Source organism: Epinephelus lanceolatus, chromosome 16 (genome assembly GCF_041903045.1).
Source record: "Epinephelus lanceolatus isolate andai-2023 chromosome 16, ASM4190304v1, whole genome shotgun sequence".
NCBI classification, from domain to species: Eukaryota; Metazoa; Chordata; class Actinopteri; order Perciformes; family Serranidae; genus Epinephelus; species Epinephelus lanceolatus.
Window position 1 is genome coordinate 19,984,453 of NC_135749.1, and position 13,837 is coordinate 19,998,289.

General features: G+C 41.0%; 1 protein-coding gene across 2 annotated transcripts; it reads left to right on the forward strand.

Moving 5' to 3' along the window:
• Positions 1 to 409: 409 nt before the first annotated feature.
• Positions 410 to 12,929, forward strand: LOC117264163 (14-3-3 protein beta/alpha-1-like). Of its 2 annotated transcripts, none has more exons than XM_033638012.2 (6): positions 410 to 542; positions 2,679 to 2,977; positions 6,394 to 6,517; positions 8,498 to 8,661; positions 10,513 to 10,608; positions 11,429 to 12,929. In XM_033638012.2, the coding sequence occupies exons 2-6, from the start codon at positions 2,684 to 2,686 to the stop codon at positions 11,504 to 11,506; spliced, it is 756 nt and encodes a 251-aa protein (XP_033493903.2). In that variant the 5' UTR covers positions 410 to 542; positions 2,679 to 2,683; the 3' UTR covers positions 11,507 to 12,929. The 2 variants fall into 2 exon arrangements, with proteins under 2 accessions (XP_033493903.2, XP_033493905.2); XM_033638014.2 differs by having other exon boundaries at positions 529 to 661.
• Positions 12,930 to 13,837: the final 908 nt, after the last annotated feature.

A 13,837-nucleotide genomic window follows, 5' to 3' on the forward strand; every position in this document is an offset into this window, starting at 1 on the left:
AAGTTGAACACCTTCCAGTCACAGCTAAGATAGACAAAGAAACTACATCTCCCATGAACCTTTGCGGACGTTATCGGACAAACGCTCATGAGATATGTCTTTTTTTTCACAGTCATGCGTCATAAAAAGTCACTGTAACGTATTTGGTAACACCAAATTTAGTAGATTTGGTTATATGCTTTCAGAAGCAGAGAATAAAAAGGGTTATTGAACCAAATGAAGACGGACACACATAGTGTGCTTTAACTGCATAGTTTACGTCATTTGATGATTAAAATAACATTTAGTTGCTGTTAATATATGTTAAGGAAACATTTAGGGAGGAAAAAAGACAGAAAAGTTGTCCGCTGACTGAGTTTCCATGGCTTTAAAAATTTTGCCTCTAAATTCGGTTGCCCTAGCAACTCGAGTCTGACGTCATCCGTCCCGGTGCGACCCTGCTGCCGTGTCTTTGATTGGAGGGAAACCCCGTGGATGAGCGGGAGAGATCATCAGCTGTGCGGCCGGGAATCAGGAACAGCATCGTCTAACGACACTCACAGGTTAGTTCACGTGCATTTGCTCCTCGTGAACGGTGGTACTTTCGACGGGGAATCGTAGCATTTGCTTCGCGTGGCTCGGGGACTCTTTTAAACCTGCGTGAATCGTTGCTGCTGGGGCGGTAAGAGGAAACCAGTGATGCGCCGCTGCTCAGTCATTGTTCGGCGCTGACTGAATGGGAAGCGTTACTGCACTTTAACCCGTCTATTTCTTTTACACGCTGTGTCCAGGAGGCAGCTTCTGGGTGTACCACTTAAGCTTTTGTACATGTAGCGACCTAAAATTAACACTTAATGCTCTCAAAACCGACAGTGGTGGGTCGTTTTCCGGGAAGCGAAAAAGGGCGTTCACTATGGACTGAACTAAGCTAGGCTCCTTTCATTCCAGTTAAACTCAGACCGTGACACCATTTTTGGGTCTTATCTGTCCACCTGCAGCGTTGTTGAGCATTTTGCACATTGCACACTAAAAACATTGAAGCCAAATCATGTAAGAAGGCTGTTTTTTGCGGTTTGTGTCCTTGCCGCACACAGTACGAGCTCGGTGGGCAGGTGTGTGTGTGTGTGTGTGTGTGTGTGTGACGTGAAACTGGGTGGCCGACATTCCTGTGAAGGGTGCAGGTGTCTGCATGCTGGCGAATGTGACTCAAGGGTCGTGAGATTTTTTTTAAAGGTGGTCTCATAGGTGTAGCATTTGATTTTTTTAAGGCAGCTGATAAGCAATAACCTGCAAATTAATGTATTGTTAATGCACTGCAGCAGTCTCCCAGTTCTCCCGAGATGAAGCAAGGGAATTATAGCTAGGAAGCAGCTTTCTTATGAAAGAAATAGCTGAATTGGGTGTCTTCTGATCAGAACAAAACTAACCCTTAACCAAATTTGATTGGTAACTGTACAGCAAAACCTCACCTGCGTTATTCTAAAGGCTAAAATTATATTATACTTTCTGCCTTGCGTTAAACCACAGATAGAGCCTCGTTTTTAAATTATGTAACATACATCTGAAATTATTTGTCAAATTGAGTAATTGACAGAAAATGTGTCTGCTAGTATTTTCGTAAGCTGTTAATAGGCAAAAATGCTGACGATTTCACAGTAATGTGAGCATTTCCTGCTTTTCTATGTCATGCATGATTGGTAACAAAATATGTTGGGGTTTTGGACAGTGAATTTAAATGAAAATGCAAAGACATCAGTTTGTGCTGTAGGAAACTGTGATAGTTAGTAGTAGACAAAACGATTCATTGACAAATATTCTGCAGGTTACTTGATGACTTCACACAACATCTTGATCTTGGGCTGTGAGAAATTGTGATTTTTATTATTTAGTATTTTACATTTAACATTTCACATCCCAAATAATCAATCTTGAAAACACGTACAGATTAATGACATTGAAAGGTGGCTTTTATTTAAAAAACAACAACTAAAATTATGGGATCGTGAAAAGGATCATTCACTAATGGAACTTTCTATTTTCAACATGGGCCCTGCTACAACCCCACTTTGTTGGAAGTGTTTGATTCATAGTGCTATTTTGCACATTTCTATCTTCAAGTCTTGCTGATGTAAAATCTTTGTACAGAAAACTGCTCTCCCTTTTCATATTCCAATGACTTAGATGCCAAGTCATTTTAGTCACCAGTATAAATCAAGTCTGTGCCAGCTTGAGTGCAGATGAGCCAAGCTGGTTGAAATCCAAAAACTGCTTTGGTGTGCACACACTCAAGACGAACTATTGGATAAAAAACTCCAAGCATTGTGAGAGACTGAAACACAGATAGGATTTTTTTTTGTTGTTAAATTGTGTTCCGGGGAGTAGCAAAAGTGTTTATTCCCTATTGACTGCTTGCTATTTTTACGCATCTTTGAATGTACGTTTACAACATGCATACCAAGAGCCAGGTTTTTCAGAGAAATCAGGTTTTGCAGGACACACAATGTGTTAACATGCACTGTAGCCCTCCCTCCTGTAAGTTAACTGATCATATCCCTCCCCCTTCCCCACTATGTTGCTCCTGTCTTGTCCCTGCCCTCCCCCAACACTCTCTTCTCTGTCTTCCTAATCCGTCTCCTGTCCCCTTTGTTTTGTCCTTTCCGACCCCCTCTCGTCTGTCCTTCCTTCCTCGGCCCATGCAGAAGCCATGGCAAACAAGGAGGATCAGGTACAGAAAGCCAAACTGGCTGAGCAGGCTGAGCGCTATGATGACATGGCGGCAGCCATGAAGAATGTCACAGTGGAGTCCTCAGTTCTCGACAATGAGGAGCGCAACCTGCTCTCTGTCGCCTACAAGAATGTGGTGGGAGCTAGGAGGTCCTCCTGGAGGGTGGTGTCCAGCATTGAGCAGAAGTCTGAGGAACTTGGGAGGAAGGCACTGGCCAAGGAGTACAGAGAGAAGATTGAGGTGGAGCTGAATGACATCTGCAACGAAGTACTGGTAAGAAGCAGAGACAATAGGTGTTTTCAGACCAAACAGTTCTGCAACTCTCTGAGGGAACTGCCCACTAGGAAGCTCCCCCTGAGAACTACAGACCTTTTTAAGGGCTTTTTACTGTTTGCATTTGCACCGTCAATAGGAATGCTGAAGTGACAACAAAGTAACAACATGACTTTGGCTTTGACAAGTCAAAATCATGTTGTGTCACCACTGTCAAATAGATGTTCAATGAAGCCTGGACTTCACTGTTGGTCCATTTGTCCGTGTTTTCTTCCATTTTTTTGGTTACAATCAGTTGTTTGTGTTTTGTATTGTTTACATGGCTAATAGGGATGTAATGATACCAGAAACTCACGATACGATATTATCACGATAAAGAGTCCACAATACGATATATATCACGATATTTATACAAGGGGAAAAAAGAGACAATTTATTGTTAAATAATAGCTATTTTATTCAAAAATATTGCATGTACACTGTACAACATGTTATTTTTAACTTGGAAGTGTATCATAAAGTATCGTAAACAAATCAAGACAGCTGAACATGTGCTTTCATCAAATGTAATAAATAATGTAAACTCAAAAACACACAATCCCTCACTCACAGATACAGAGGGAGAGAGAGAGGTGGGTAGAGATGTGTGTAAAAGAAAACCAAAATAAATAAAGCCCAGCCATTTCCCTGGAGGTCATAGAAAAACTCAAAAACACACATTCACTCAGTTTGTTCACGCCAGGTTGACAGTGTTGACATCAAGGAGACCCTAACACTCAGAACAGGAGATGAGGAGAGGAAAGCTCTGGTCCTGCGCTTTCATATGATATGTGTGGCATTTCTGTGCGAGCCTGCATTCGCGAGTAATCCATCCAAAAGTAATGTGTGTGCAAAGCTGTATGAAAGCTTTGTTATACATAATTTTAGTGTAACTTTATCTTTTTTTTTCGCTGTGAAAACATTGGACTACCGACAAGTGCTTGGCCTTGTCGGAAAACTACGGTTTCGCTGATTCACGTGGTATGCTCCATATATGGCTTCTCACTATGACGAATGGTCGCAGAGAAAATCCACAGAGAAGAACACTCAATCTCCTTACTTTGTTCGCCATTCTAGCATTTCTGTTCACTTGTCTCGTTTCCTCTGGTCACGCATGGGCAGAGTCGGAGGCTGAGAGGCTGAGCTGCAGGGGTCTCATCTCACCTGTGCGCGCAGTTGCATGCAAAGGATTGTGGGGAATGTAGTCGCACAGTCATATTACTGGCTCTGTAGGAGAACGCAGCTATATAACTACTATGGCATTCCCACGACCGTATTGAGAATTTATTTTATCGCGACACCGCGAAATTCGATATATCGTTACATGCCTAATAGCTAACGTTTTTTTTTTTAAATGACAGCTGCTGGTGCTGTCTTGTCCTTGTGCGACCAGTCAGCGCGCACTTCTGTGACTCACGGTTCCTCTTGTGCTGCGTGATTACCTACTCTGAAATTGGAGCTAAAAAACGACCTCAGAACGACTACGAAGTTCCTAGTTCCCGTGGAACAAAAGTGGAGTTCTTAGAGCTATGAAAACTCCTGGTCTGAAAATGTCGAATGGAGAGGGGTGAAGAGGGTGGATGGAGGGGAAATAAGATCAAGATCTGTAGATGGCTGTTAAGACAAAGAAAAAATTTGGAGGCGTTCAGAAGATGGCTGTTTTTAGTGAGACCACAAAGCATTACAAGTGAAATAATCTCTTCCTGTGGAACGGACAGAATGTGAGAAACAAGTATTCAAAGGAAGTACTCCTAAGTTATTAAAATGTCAAATGTTGCTATGTGGAAATCAACAGTGAAAACCACAATGACGGCTGTGTATATCAGTTTATTTTGTTTTCTATGCCTTGTGGCACAAAAGACCAGTCGATCAAAACGGGAAAAATAAGGGCCAATTTAAGTCCACAAAATAGTGGAACATAAAGTAAGAAAAAAATACTCAGAGAAACAGCAGCAGATGTGTATCAAAAACCTCCATCTTCAGCCTGGAGGAACAGAGTCGACTTATGTCAACTGTTAACCTTAACCTGTTAACAACCTGTGACAGCTTCTCTGTATGTTTAGCCAAGGCCCAGATTTTCCACAGTGTTTCACCAGGGAACAGGTGACCTAGACAGCAGAAAAAAGTAGCTAAAGTTAGCTAACTTTGACTAGTAACATTAGCCTGACAGCGGTGCATCCATTTACAGAGTGGAAATATAAAAGATAGCTAAACTCCAACATTTACTCACCCGGTAAAAATGAAGACAGTAGTCGTTTGAGTCGTGGATCCTACCGCAAACAAAATAGTTATAATCCAGTAGACTCTTGTATGGTTTCATCAGCTTACTGTGTAACATTAGTAATGTTAAGAAGTCTGGAGGACGAGGTAATTTGTGATGACGATCACCGGGCAAATCGGTCAAGGTGCGGGAAAAATAACTTTAATTCGTTTTGCATGGATCACATCCAACATGAGTTTTAATATTCTGACAATACATGCTGCCTGCAGGTTCATCCAAACCTTTTTTTGTAGTCCTGTCGATTTCCAATCAACGCAGTATATGGATTTATCAATTTTGCGTGCCATAATAGTCACATGATTGCAAACAAGCTCTACGTTCCATTTGTGCGGCACACACAGACCAGTGGGCCTCGTTCACCAATAACTTCCTATGTTTTTTCTTGAATTCGGTCTTAAGAAAGTGTACATCAGATTTGACATGTTCTTAAACGGGAGAGTTGTTCGCACCTGTGTTCTTATCGTGATGAATCCCACCGTCTTCAAAAGCTGACAGGGTGTGCCAGTTGATCCTAATTAGCACAGGTAAACGCCCTGTGAATCTCCATGTAAGGACATGAGAATATAGGGCCATGTGCAAACTTGGAGACAGAAGAAGAAAAAGAAAAAGAGAAACTGAAAGAAAGTCAAAGAAAAAAACGCACACTTTTCTTTTTGAAGTGGAGGTGCAACTGCAGAGAAAAGTTTCCTTGAAAAGTCACTGGAAAGTTTGGGATTTTTGTTTATGAAACAATGTGGGAACCCTGCATAGTCAATATGTGTTCATAAATCTATATTTTAAATGTTAAAATCTTTACCTTTAAAGATGCAACATATATGAGGTGATAATAGCAAACATGTCTCAGAAAAATGCGATGAAAGACTTGACTGACAGTGTTGAAGGAAGGCAGGAAATAAGCGGTCTGCAACAAGGATGTCCTTTTAAAGCAAATATGCTGACTGTTGTGTCAAAAGGTTCCAGTTGCACACTCAAACACGCCTCTTCAAATACTGTTGTCAACATTAAGTTAACTCCTGAGCTGACTTGTTTCTGCCAGTACAGTTGTGTGGTGAGTTCCACACTTTTCAACACTAATGTTGCACGCCTTCACTTGCAGGAGCTGCTTGACAATCATCTCATCCCCAAGGCTGAGCCTGCTGACAGCAAAGTCTTCTACCTGAAGATGAAGGGAGACTACTACCGCTACCTGGCTGAGGTGGCCACTGGAAATAAAAAGGACGGTAAGTAAAGCAGACAATGTGTCCTGTAACAGTTGAAGTCATTTTGGAGGTTTGTTTTTGTCATCATACATGGCTATTAGTTTCTCCATCCATCTCTCGGGGCAATCACGTGAGGAAATCACATGACACAGAGAGATTATTGCTGAAGGTTCATGAGCAATACACAAGACACTTCAAACACTTTAAAAAAATCATGCCATCATCCCCCAAAATCACACAGTGCTGTGTGATCCAGCCCTTTGTTTCAACGGCAATAGGCTGCTGCACATCTGGTGCATATGTGCTGATTAATAGTCCATAAAAATCCTCTTTAAAATGAGGTGACCTGGCTTGCCTCAGGTGTTGTTTGTAGCCAGGATACTGACTCCCTCCCTGTCCTTGACCTACAACCATCAGCCGAAATGCATGCAAGGGTTGCTGCTGGGTTGTCATGGCAACAGGAGCAGTGCCAGGGTGTTGGCTGCTGCTGGTTGCTGGGAGGCATATTTAGAGTTTCTTTGTATGTGGTTTTTTTTTTTTTTTTTTTTTCTTTCTTCTTCTTTCTCAATTTCAGATTGTGTTGAGGGTCATACTGTGTCTTTCAGTGGTATATTTGCAGTTGCATTGAAATTAGTGCAATCGTTTTCATCTCACTGGAAAATCAGCCCCCGAAGGTGGTTTATCACCTTTTCTTGGGCAGTTTGTGACCCGTAGTGTTCCAATATGGCTGTTGTCTTAAAGGCTTTACCTTAAAAATGCACTTATAACACCTGATAGTTCTTTGATTTTGAGGAGATTTTTTTGTCATCTTAACTGAGTCCTGTTTTTTCCCATTAAAGGAACAGTGTGTAAGATTTGGGGGGGATTTAGGATGGGTAGGGTCGCAGATTGCAACCAGCTGAAACTTCACCAGGTTAGAGTGCACTAAAAACACTGAATTAAGCAGTTTTATGTTACACATTAGTGTTTGACCTATGCTGTTGGGTATATTGCAGGTGGACTGCTAGCCTAGCACCTGCTAATGTGTGCTCACCTTTATTTCTCTGATAAGATCGAGACATTCGGGGGGGGTTTTACCAGAAGCTGAACTATCCGCACAAGTCTCTTTCTCTCCAAAACAAACAGACTCAGGAATCTTAACTGGTAAAAACACTAAATAAAGCAGCTCCATGTAGAAAAAGAAATCTGTTTTTTCCAATGCTCTCGTTGCGGAGGAGCTGTGAACTATGATGGCCGACACGACAGTGCAGATGGCTCTATCTAGAACCAGTGTTTAGTTTTGTTTAGTGCAATATATCCCCTTAAATCCTACACACTGAACCTTTAATTCTAAATTATTGCTGTAACAGTAGGTCTTTGCTGTGTGGTTCATGCTGCTGAAATAACTTTTTTAACTGTAAAATGCTGGCCAAAGCCCAAAATGTGTCTTGGCAAGCAACTGGTGTGAACTACTGTAGTAGACAGTAGGGCTAAAACAATCACTTGATTGACAGAACATTAATCAGTAACTCTGAGGATTTTTTTAACAGTTCATTCATGGTTCCAGCTTCTAACGAGGGAGGATGCTTTTCTTTGTCTTAAACTGAATGTGATTGGGTTTTAAACTGTTGCTTGAACAAAACAAAATTGTAATGGCGAGTTTAGGGAAATTATGATGGGCTTTTTTCTTTTTTTTAAATTACATTTTGTTAACCAAATGATTAGTTGAAAAAACAATCAGCAGCCCTACCCGACAGTTGAACCACAAACAGGGCTTGCCTGTCATGTTTATGGGAGTTATACTGTATGCAGGCTGTTAAAGTTCAGTTTTTGAATACTTGATATGTGTAAATATTGGCAAAGGTTGTTGTGATTATCAAAAAGAAGTCTGAGAAGCAGGAACATGCACCACCACACATACACAGATGGTGCACAGTGGTATGTGCTCCATGATCACGATATCTTGTTTTTCCCCATTTGAAAAAAATCTGCTTCCTGAGTGGTCTATCTTCATATGTGCAGATATCATCACAAATTCAAAAGAAGCCTACCAGCAAGCCTTGGATATCAGCTATGCAGACATGGAGCCTACACATCCCATCCGCCTAGGCCTCGCTCTTAACTTCTCTGTCTTCTTTTATGAGATCGTCAACTCACCTAGTGAAGCCTGCAAACTGGCCAAGAAGGTAAGAACCGTTCTCTGTTCACATTAGTGTTGTATTTTTGTATCTCTTTAATTCTATTTCCATTTGTTCTGTCCTCTAAAGGAATTGTATGGGGTTAATGTTGGTTGTAAGAGAAGTTTACTTGAAAGTGGAGGTGTTTATCCTGGGTTATATACGGAGACTCTCCCTGTCACGGTACTCATCCGGGCAGTGGCTGGATACAAGAGGAATGCTACGGCCCTTTTCAAAGCAGATGTTTTATCTTTGTCATACTTGGGTCAAAATGCAATCTTGTAACCTATTTGCTATTGTCTGATGATGACTTAGCTTTTTATTATGTTCATGTATGTGGATATCTATTCATAGATGTTATCAGGTCCGTGTCTGATTCGTCCTGGCCGCTCAACCAGTATTGAGCATGTGCAACTCTACAGAGATGAGAAGGAAGATTTGTGTGACCAGGAAGTTACTGACTTCTTAGTATTTTGCATTTGATAAACATGCTGCAAGTACACTTGGGTGATGGTGGTACCTGATTTGATTTAATGAAAATGAGCTTGAACATCAACATGAACAACGCTGTTTTCTTTTTTTATGCCTCTGCGCCAGTGATAGCCATGGCTGAGGCATTGTGTTTTTGGGTTGTCTGTCCGTCAGTCCCATTCTCGTGTACATGATATCTTAAGAAGAACTTGAAATTCTTCAAATTTGGCACTAATGTCCACTCAAGGATGAACTGAATAGAATTTGATGGTCAAGAGTCAAAATCATTGTCTGTGGCATTCTTGTGAACGTGGTATTGCAAGAACAGCTTCAGGAAATTTCTTTAAATTTGGCACAAACATCTACTTAGACTCAATAATGATCCAAATTGTAATTTGGTGGTTGAAGGTCAAGGTCACTGTGACCTCACAAAACATTCATTATGCATTCATTATGACAAAATCTCACACAAATGCCTAACAGGAAAAATTGAAGTGATGACATGTTGTATCCAAAAGGTCAAAGGTCAACTCCACTGTGACATCATAATGCTCTGCAAAAAACTTTTGTGGCCATTATTTAACATGATATCTCAGGAACAGAGAGTGAGAAATTTGGTCAGAATCTGAAGTGATACTAATCTTAGGTGCCCTCCTTAAAACGTTGCTGATTGTATAGATCCTCTGTGCTGCATAACAGATGCTGTGTTTCAAAATGACACCAAACTTTTCTGTGGCATGACCTGCAATGGACAATAAAGCTTTTTGTTGGCAAGTTTAATTCTGGTAAACCTTTGGCCCCTACTGGTCAGTCAACAGGAGTGAGGCGTCAGCAGTCAATGACAGTATAAAACAGTTTTTCTGGACAGTTGTGAATCACCACAACCATGTAAGATCCTTGAGCATACAATCATAAATACTCACACAAAATGTGAGGCTGATTGGTCCAGTAGTTTGCTGCAGACAGACAGATAAATGCACACACAATCTCACACACGGCAGAATGCATGATCCCCTCCAGGCTTATGTCTGATGAAGATAAACTTTTAAACACACACTCAGTAAGGGTCATAGCATCAACTGCAAGGTTATCCCCAAAGATTGGAACATCAGACATTATGTGATCTGCTTCATTTGACTAATGCTATATTCTGTGATTGTTATGGTCTTGTTACTTTCACCATGGAATTTTTATTAAGCAAAGAACTCATATACCCTTTTATCTTAAACCATTAATTGCTGTTGTCTGTCATTTTTCTAATTCAAATCATGTCTTTTTTTGTCTGACCAGTATTTATTTAAATCCATCTCATGTTGGTGAGTTTATAATCTCCTTTGAAGCCTGCACACTGTTTTTGGAAGCACTGATGGTATTCTTTGTGTCCTCCAGGCCTTTGATGATGCCATTGCAAAGCTGGACACTCTCAACAGTGACTCCTACAAAGACAGCACCTTGATCATGCAGCTGCTCCGTGACAATCTGACAGTGAGTGTCTCATCCTCATCTCTCTGCATGTCAGCTGTGTCTTACACTTAAACTTTCTGCTGGCCCTTATCTCTGTACTTCGGGTACAGAGGCTCATTTTCGAGCTGTAAACTCCCTTTAGCATTGCTGCTCTTACCTTTCTTAATGCTGTTAGCAGTGTCAGCACAGCTAGTGGGGCTAACAGAGATGCTAAAGGGGTGTTGCAGCTCAAAATGAAGCCATCTGCTCACTGGGGCCTCCTGGGGGAGACTAGAGGGTGGCCACCATCTTTCCGCAGCAAAGCTGCACTGCCACTGGGACAGTGTTAGAAGCAGTAATCGCCGATCGAGTCATGCTGTTAGCTGGCTCCCACTTGACTCAGGTGATGCACAGTGCAGAGCAGCTAAGGCTAGGGGTAGCTAATATGAGACCAGTAGGTTGGGCAGTGGGCACTGTGTCTCTGCATGTTAATGCGGCTAGCCGGCTGTCTGTCAGCAAAGCTAACAGGAAGTTATAGTAAAGACATTTACAACACAAAATATTAAAATTTCACCACCATTTAATTGGAAAGCCTCTTGTAGTGCCCTCTGCCTGTCCATTTTTTATGCAGATTTTAAGTTATCTGTGAGTTTGCTTCACAGCAAAATAGCAATTAAGCAAAGGACATGATTCGGTGGTGGCTTAGCAGTAACAGTTTTTAAAGAATGACGCAGCTCAAGAAAGCGCTCAGTCTGATAGGGGCAGGCTTCTACAAAAAGGCCAGTGCAGTGGTTCTCAAATGCGCTCTGTCTGATCGGGGCCTTAGCATGCACTAATCCTAGTATCCTTTGCTCTGTTGCAGCTGTGGATGTCAGACACCCAGGGTGAAGGCGAGGGCGAGGGAGAGGAGACGGAGAACCAGCAGGTCGCTCAGAACTGAACTTCAGAGAAAATAAACAAGAAAAACACACATTTTTTACCTCTCACCAGCCTAAGTTGTGTGTGTGGTTGTGTATGCACATACATGCACGGATATGTATGTTTACACTCCACTCACAATGTGTACAGTACAGTATGTGTGTGCAGATACATTGAAGTGTGTGTTAATTGTATGAGCACCTCCACAGAGAAAAGAATGGAATAGATCTGTTACTTTGTTTTCTTTTTGAACATTACTCATTGTGTCAAACAGTGGATGTTTATTTTGTTTTTCTGTCCGTGGTTCAGTCCAGATGAAATCCTCCCTTAGATCCAAATCAGCCCCATGCTCTTTAACCTTATTCACTGTAGCAAACTGCTGCTGTTGCAGGAAAACACAAACAAAAAAACCTCTAACTGTAATTTCTATGTTTTTACTTGAACTCAACATTTATGATCTTTGGGACACTTGGATCTACAAAATCCTTGGAAGCACGTAAACATGTTAAAAAAAATGGTCACAGCGGTCTGACTTCACTAAATTTTAAGTCTCATCTGACAATAGTGATCATATTGATGGCAGAATTTGCCTGGGTAAAGATCTGTTACCATATTGCTTGTATCCATCCCGCCCTGTCAGTGTCCAGTGTAGCAGGTAGTGTTTTTATGGATGGTACATGTGTCACGGCTCAGTGGGTTCTATGTGCATTCGGGTGTAGGCAAGGTTTTTCTGTGTGAATGACCACTTGGGAAAACTGTAGTTAAAAGTTTGGTTGATCATTTTGTTGAGAGGATTACATTCCATTTTACTGACATCTTTTCACTCTCAGTGAAATGCGTAAGCTATAATTTTCCTGCAATTTTCCACAACACATGACAAGGTATAGTCAGCCTAAGACAAAGTGAACAACTTGACAAAATGGCTCGATACTGTAACTTTTGATATTTTATCTTTCCAGCAGTGCAGAGGATACTTTTGCCATGTGCTATTATGTGGCTTTCTACTCCTTTTCTATCCAGGTGTTTTGTATTTCCTTTCTGTGTATTTTATTCCCTTTGACTCTTGGTTTGACTCCTGGAATGTATGTGGTTCTCAGTAGTATGGTGTGAGGGTTAGCCGTGCTTTGAAACTGGCAATTTTTGCTTAGGCTTTAGCTTGAACCAGGTGGTTTACAGTAACATTTACCTTCCTTGAAAGTACGTCATGAAAAGACAAACTAAAACAATGCAAAACATAAACTGATTATTAAAGTAACTTGGTAGAAAGCTGCATTCTGACCATTTAGTAGTCACAAAGTAGTGCCAGTTTCTTCTAATTACAGTTATCTTGGTTTTAAAAAGATGGGATGCAGGATTCAAAATTTGCAAGTTACACTCTGAGTACGTTACTTGGTTATGTGCTTTCATGTAAGTGGAATTAAAACATTAAAATCAAGTGTGCTGTGCTCAATGTGTTTGTTTCCTCTCTTTACATGACATATATGCATATGAGAAGCTGTGTTTTCCACTATTTACCACACCAGCTGCTTACATTGAGACAACCTCTCCTACCTATTCTCCACCAAATTAGCTCTGGTACTTGAATCATTTCTGTTCAGGACTCTTTGTTCTAGCTAGCAAACCAGCCCGTGTTTCCACCTGTGTTGAGTGGACTGATTATAATTAAGAATGTGTCAGCAATGGAGGGCGTTGCATAATACACAATGAAAGTAGCAGTAGCAAGATGGCGGCTCACACTGATTATCTGTGAACTTTTGTTCTGTTATTACACCTTTGCTTTTATCCAAAAGACAATTAAGAAGACCGCTGCACAGTGCACACTTTTTTTTATCCCAATCATTTCTCATTCAACTTCTTTGTTGTTCCCTCTTCATCCTCTCTTTACTACCTATAGAATAACACACACACTAATGTCGTCACAGAAAATCTAATTTTTTTAGGTCCAACTGGGAACAAACATTTAAGGTTCTGAACCAATTTGTTTTTGTTCTCAATGCTCTGAATGGTTCAAAATTTGGTGCGGGAACCAGAATTAAACCTGTTCCACATTGGTGGAAAAGGGGTAACCATCCATGTGGGGAAATTGCAGCTATAGGATGTCCTCAAGCACACACCCATGAATTTGATCTCTAACAAATGAACATAAAGTTTGATGTATTTTTATTTGGAAGGAAAAAGACCGTTTGCACCCTCATGACTTGTTAATCTCTCCCGAAGTGAAAACTTAATGTTAGCCCACAATTTGAGGGTAAATTACAATGTGATTACAGCTCTGACTGAGGGCAAATATGTCACATCATTCTTAACAACATTACAGGCTTAAACACAAATTTACTCTTGCAGCTGATGAGGT

Bases quoted from the DNA above. Each gene is read 5' to 3' on its own strand.
- LOC117264163 (XM_033638012.2), top strand. From the start codon at position 2,684: ATGGCAAACAAGGAGGATCAGGTACAGAAAGCCAAACTGGCTGAGCAG. The intron at 6,518-8,497 runs GTAAGTAAAGCA...TCATATGTGCAG, and splicing joins CACTGGAAATAAAAAGGACG to ATATCATCACAAATTCAAAA. The intron at 10,609-11,428 runs GTGAGTGTCTCA...GCTCTGTTGCAG, and splicing joins TGCTCCGTGACAATCTGACA to CTGTGGATGTCAGACACCCA.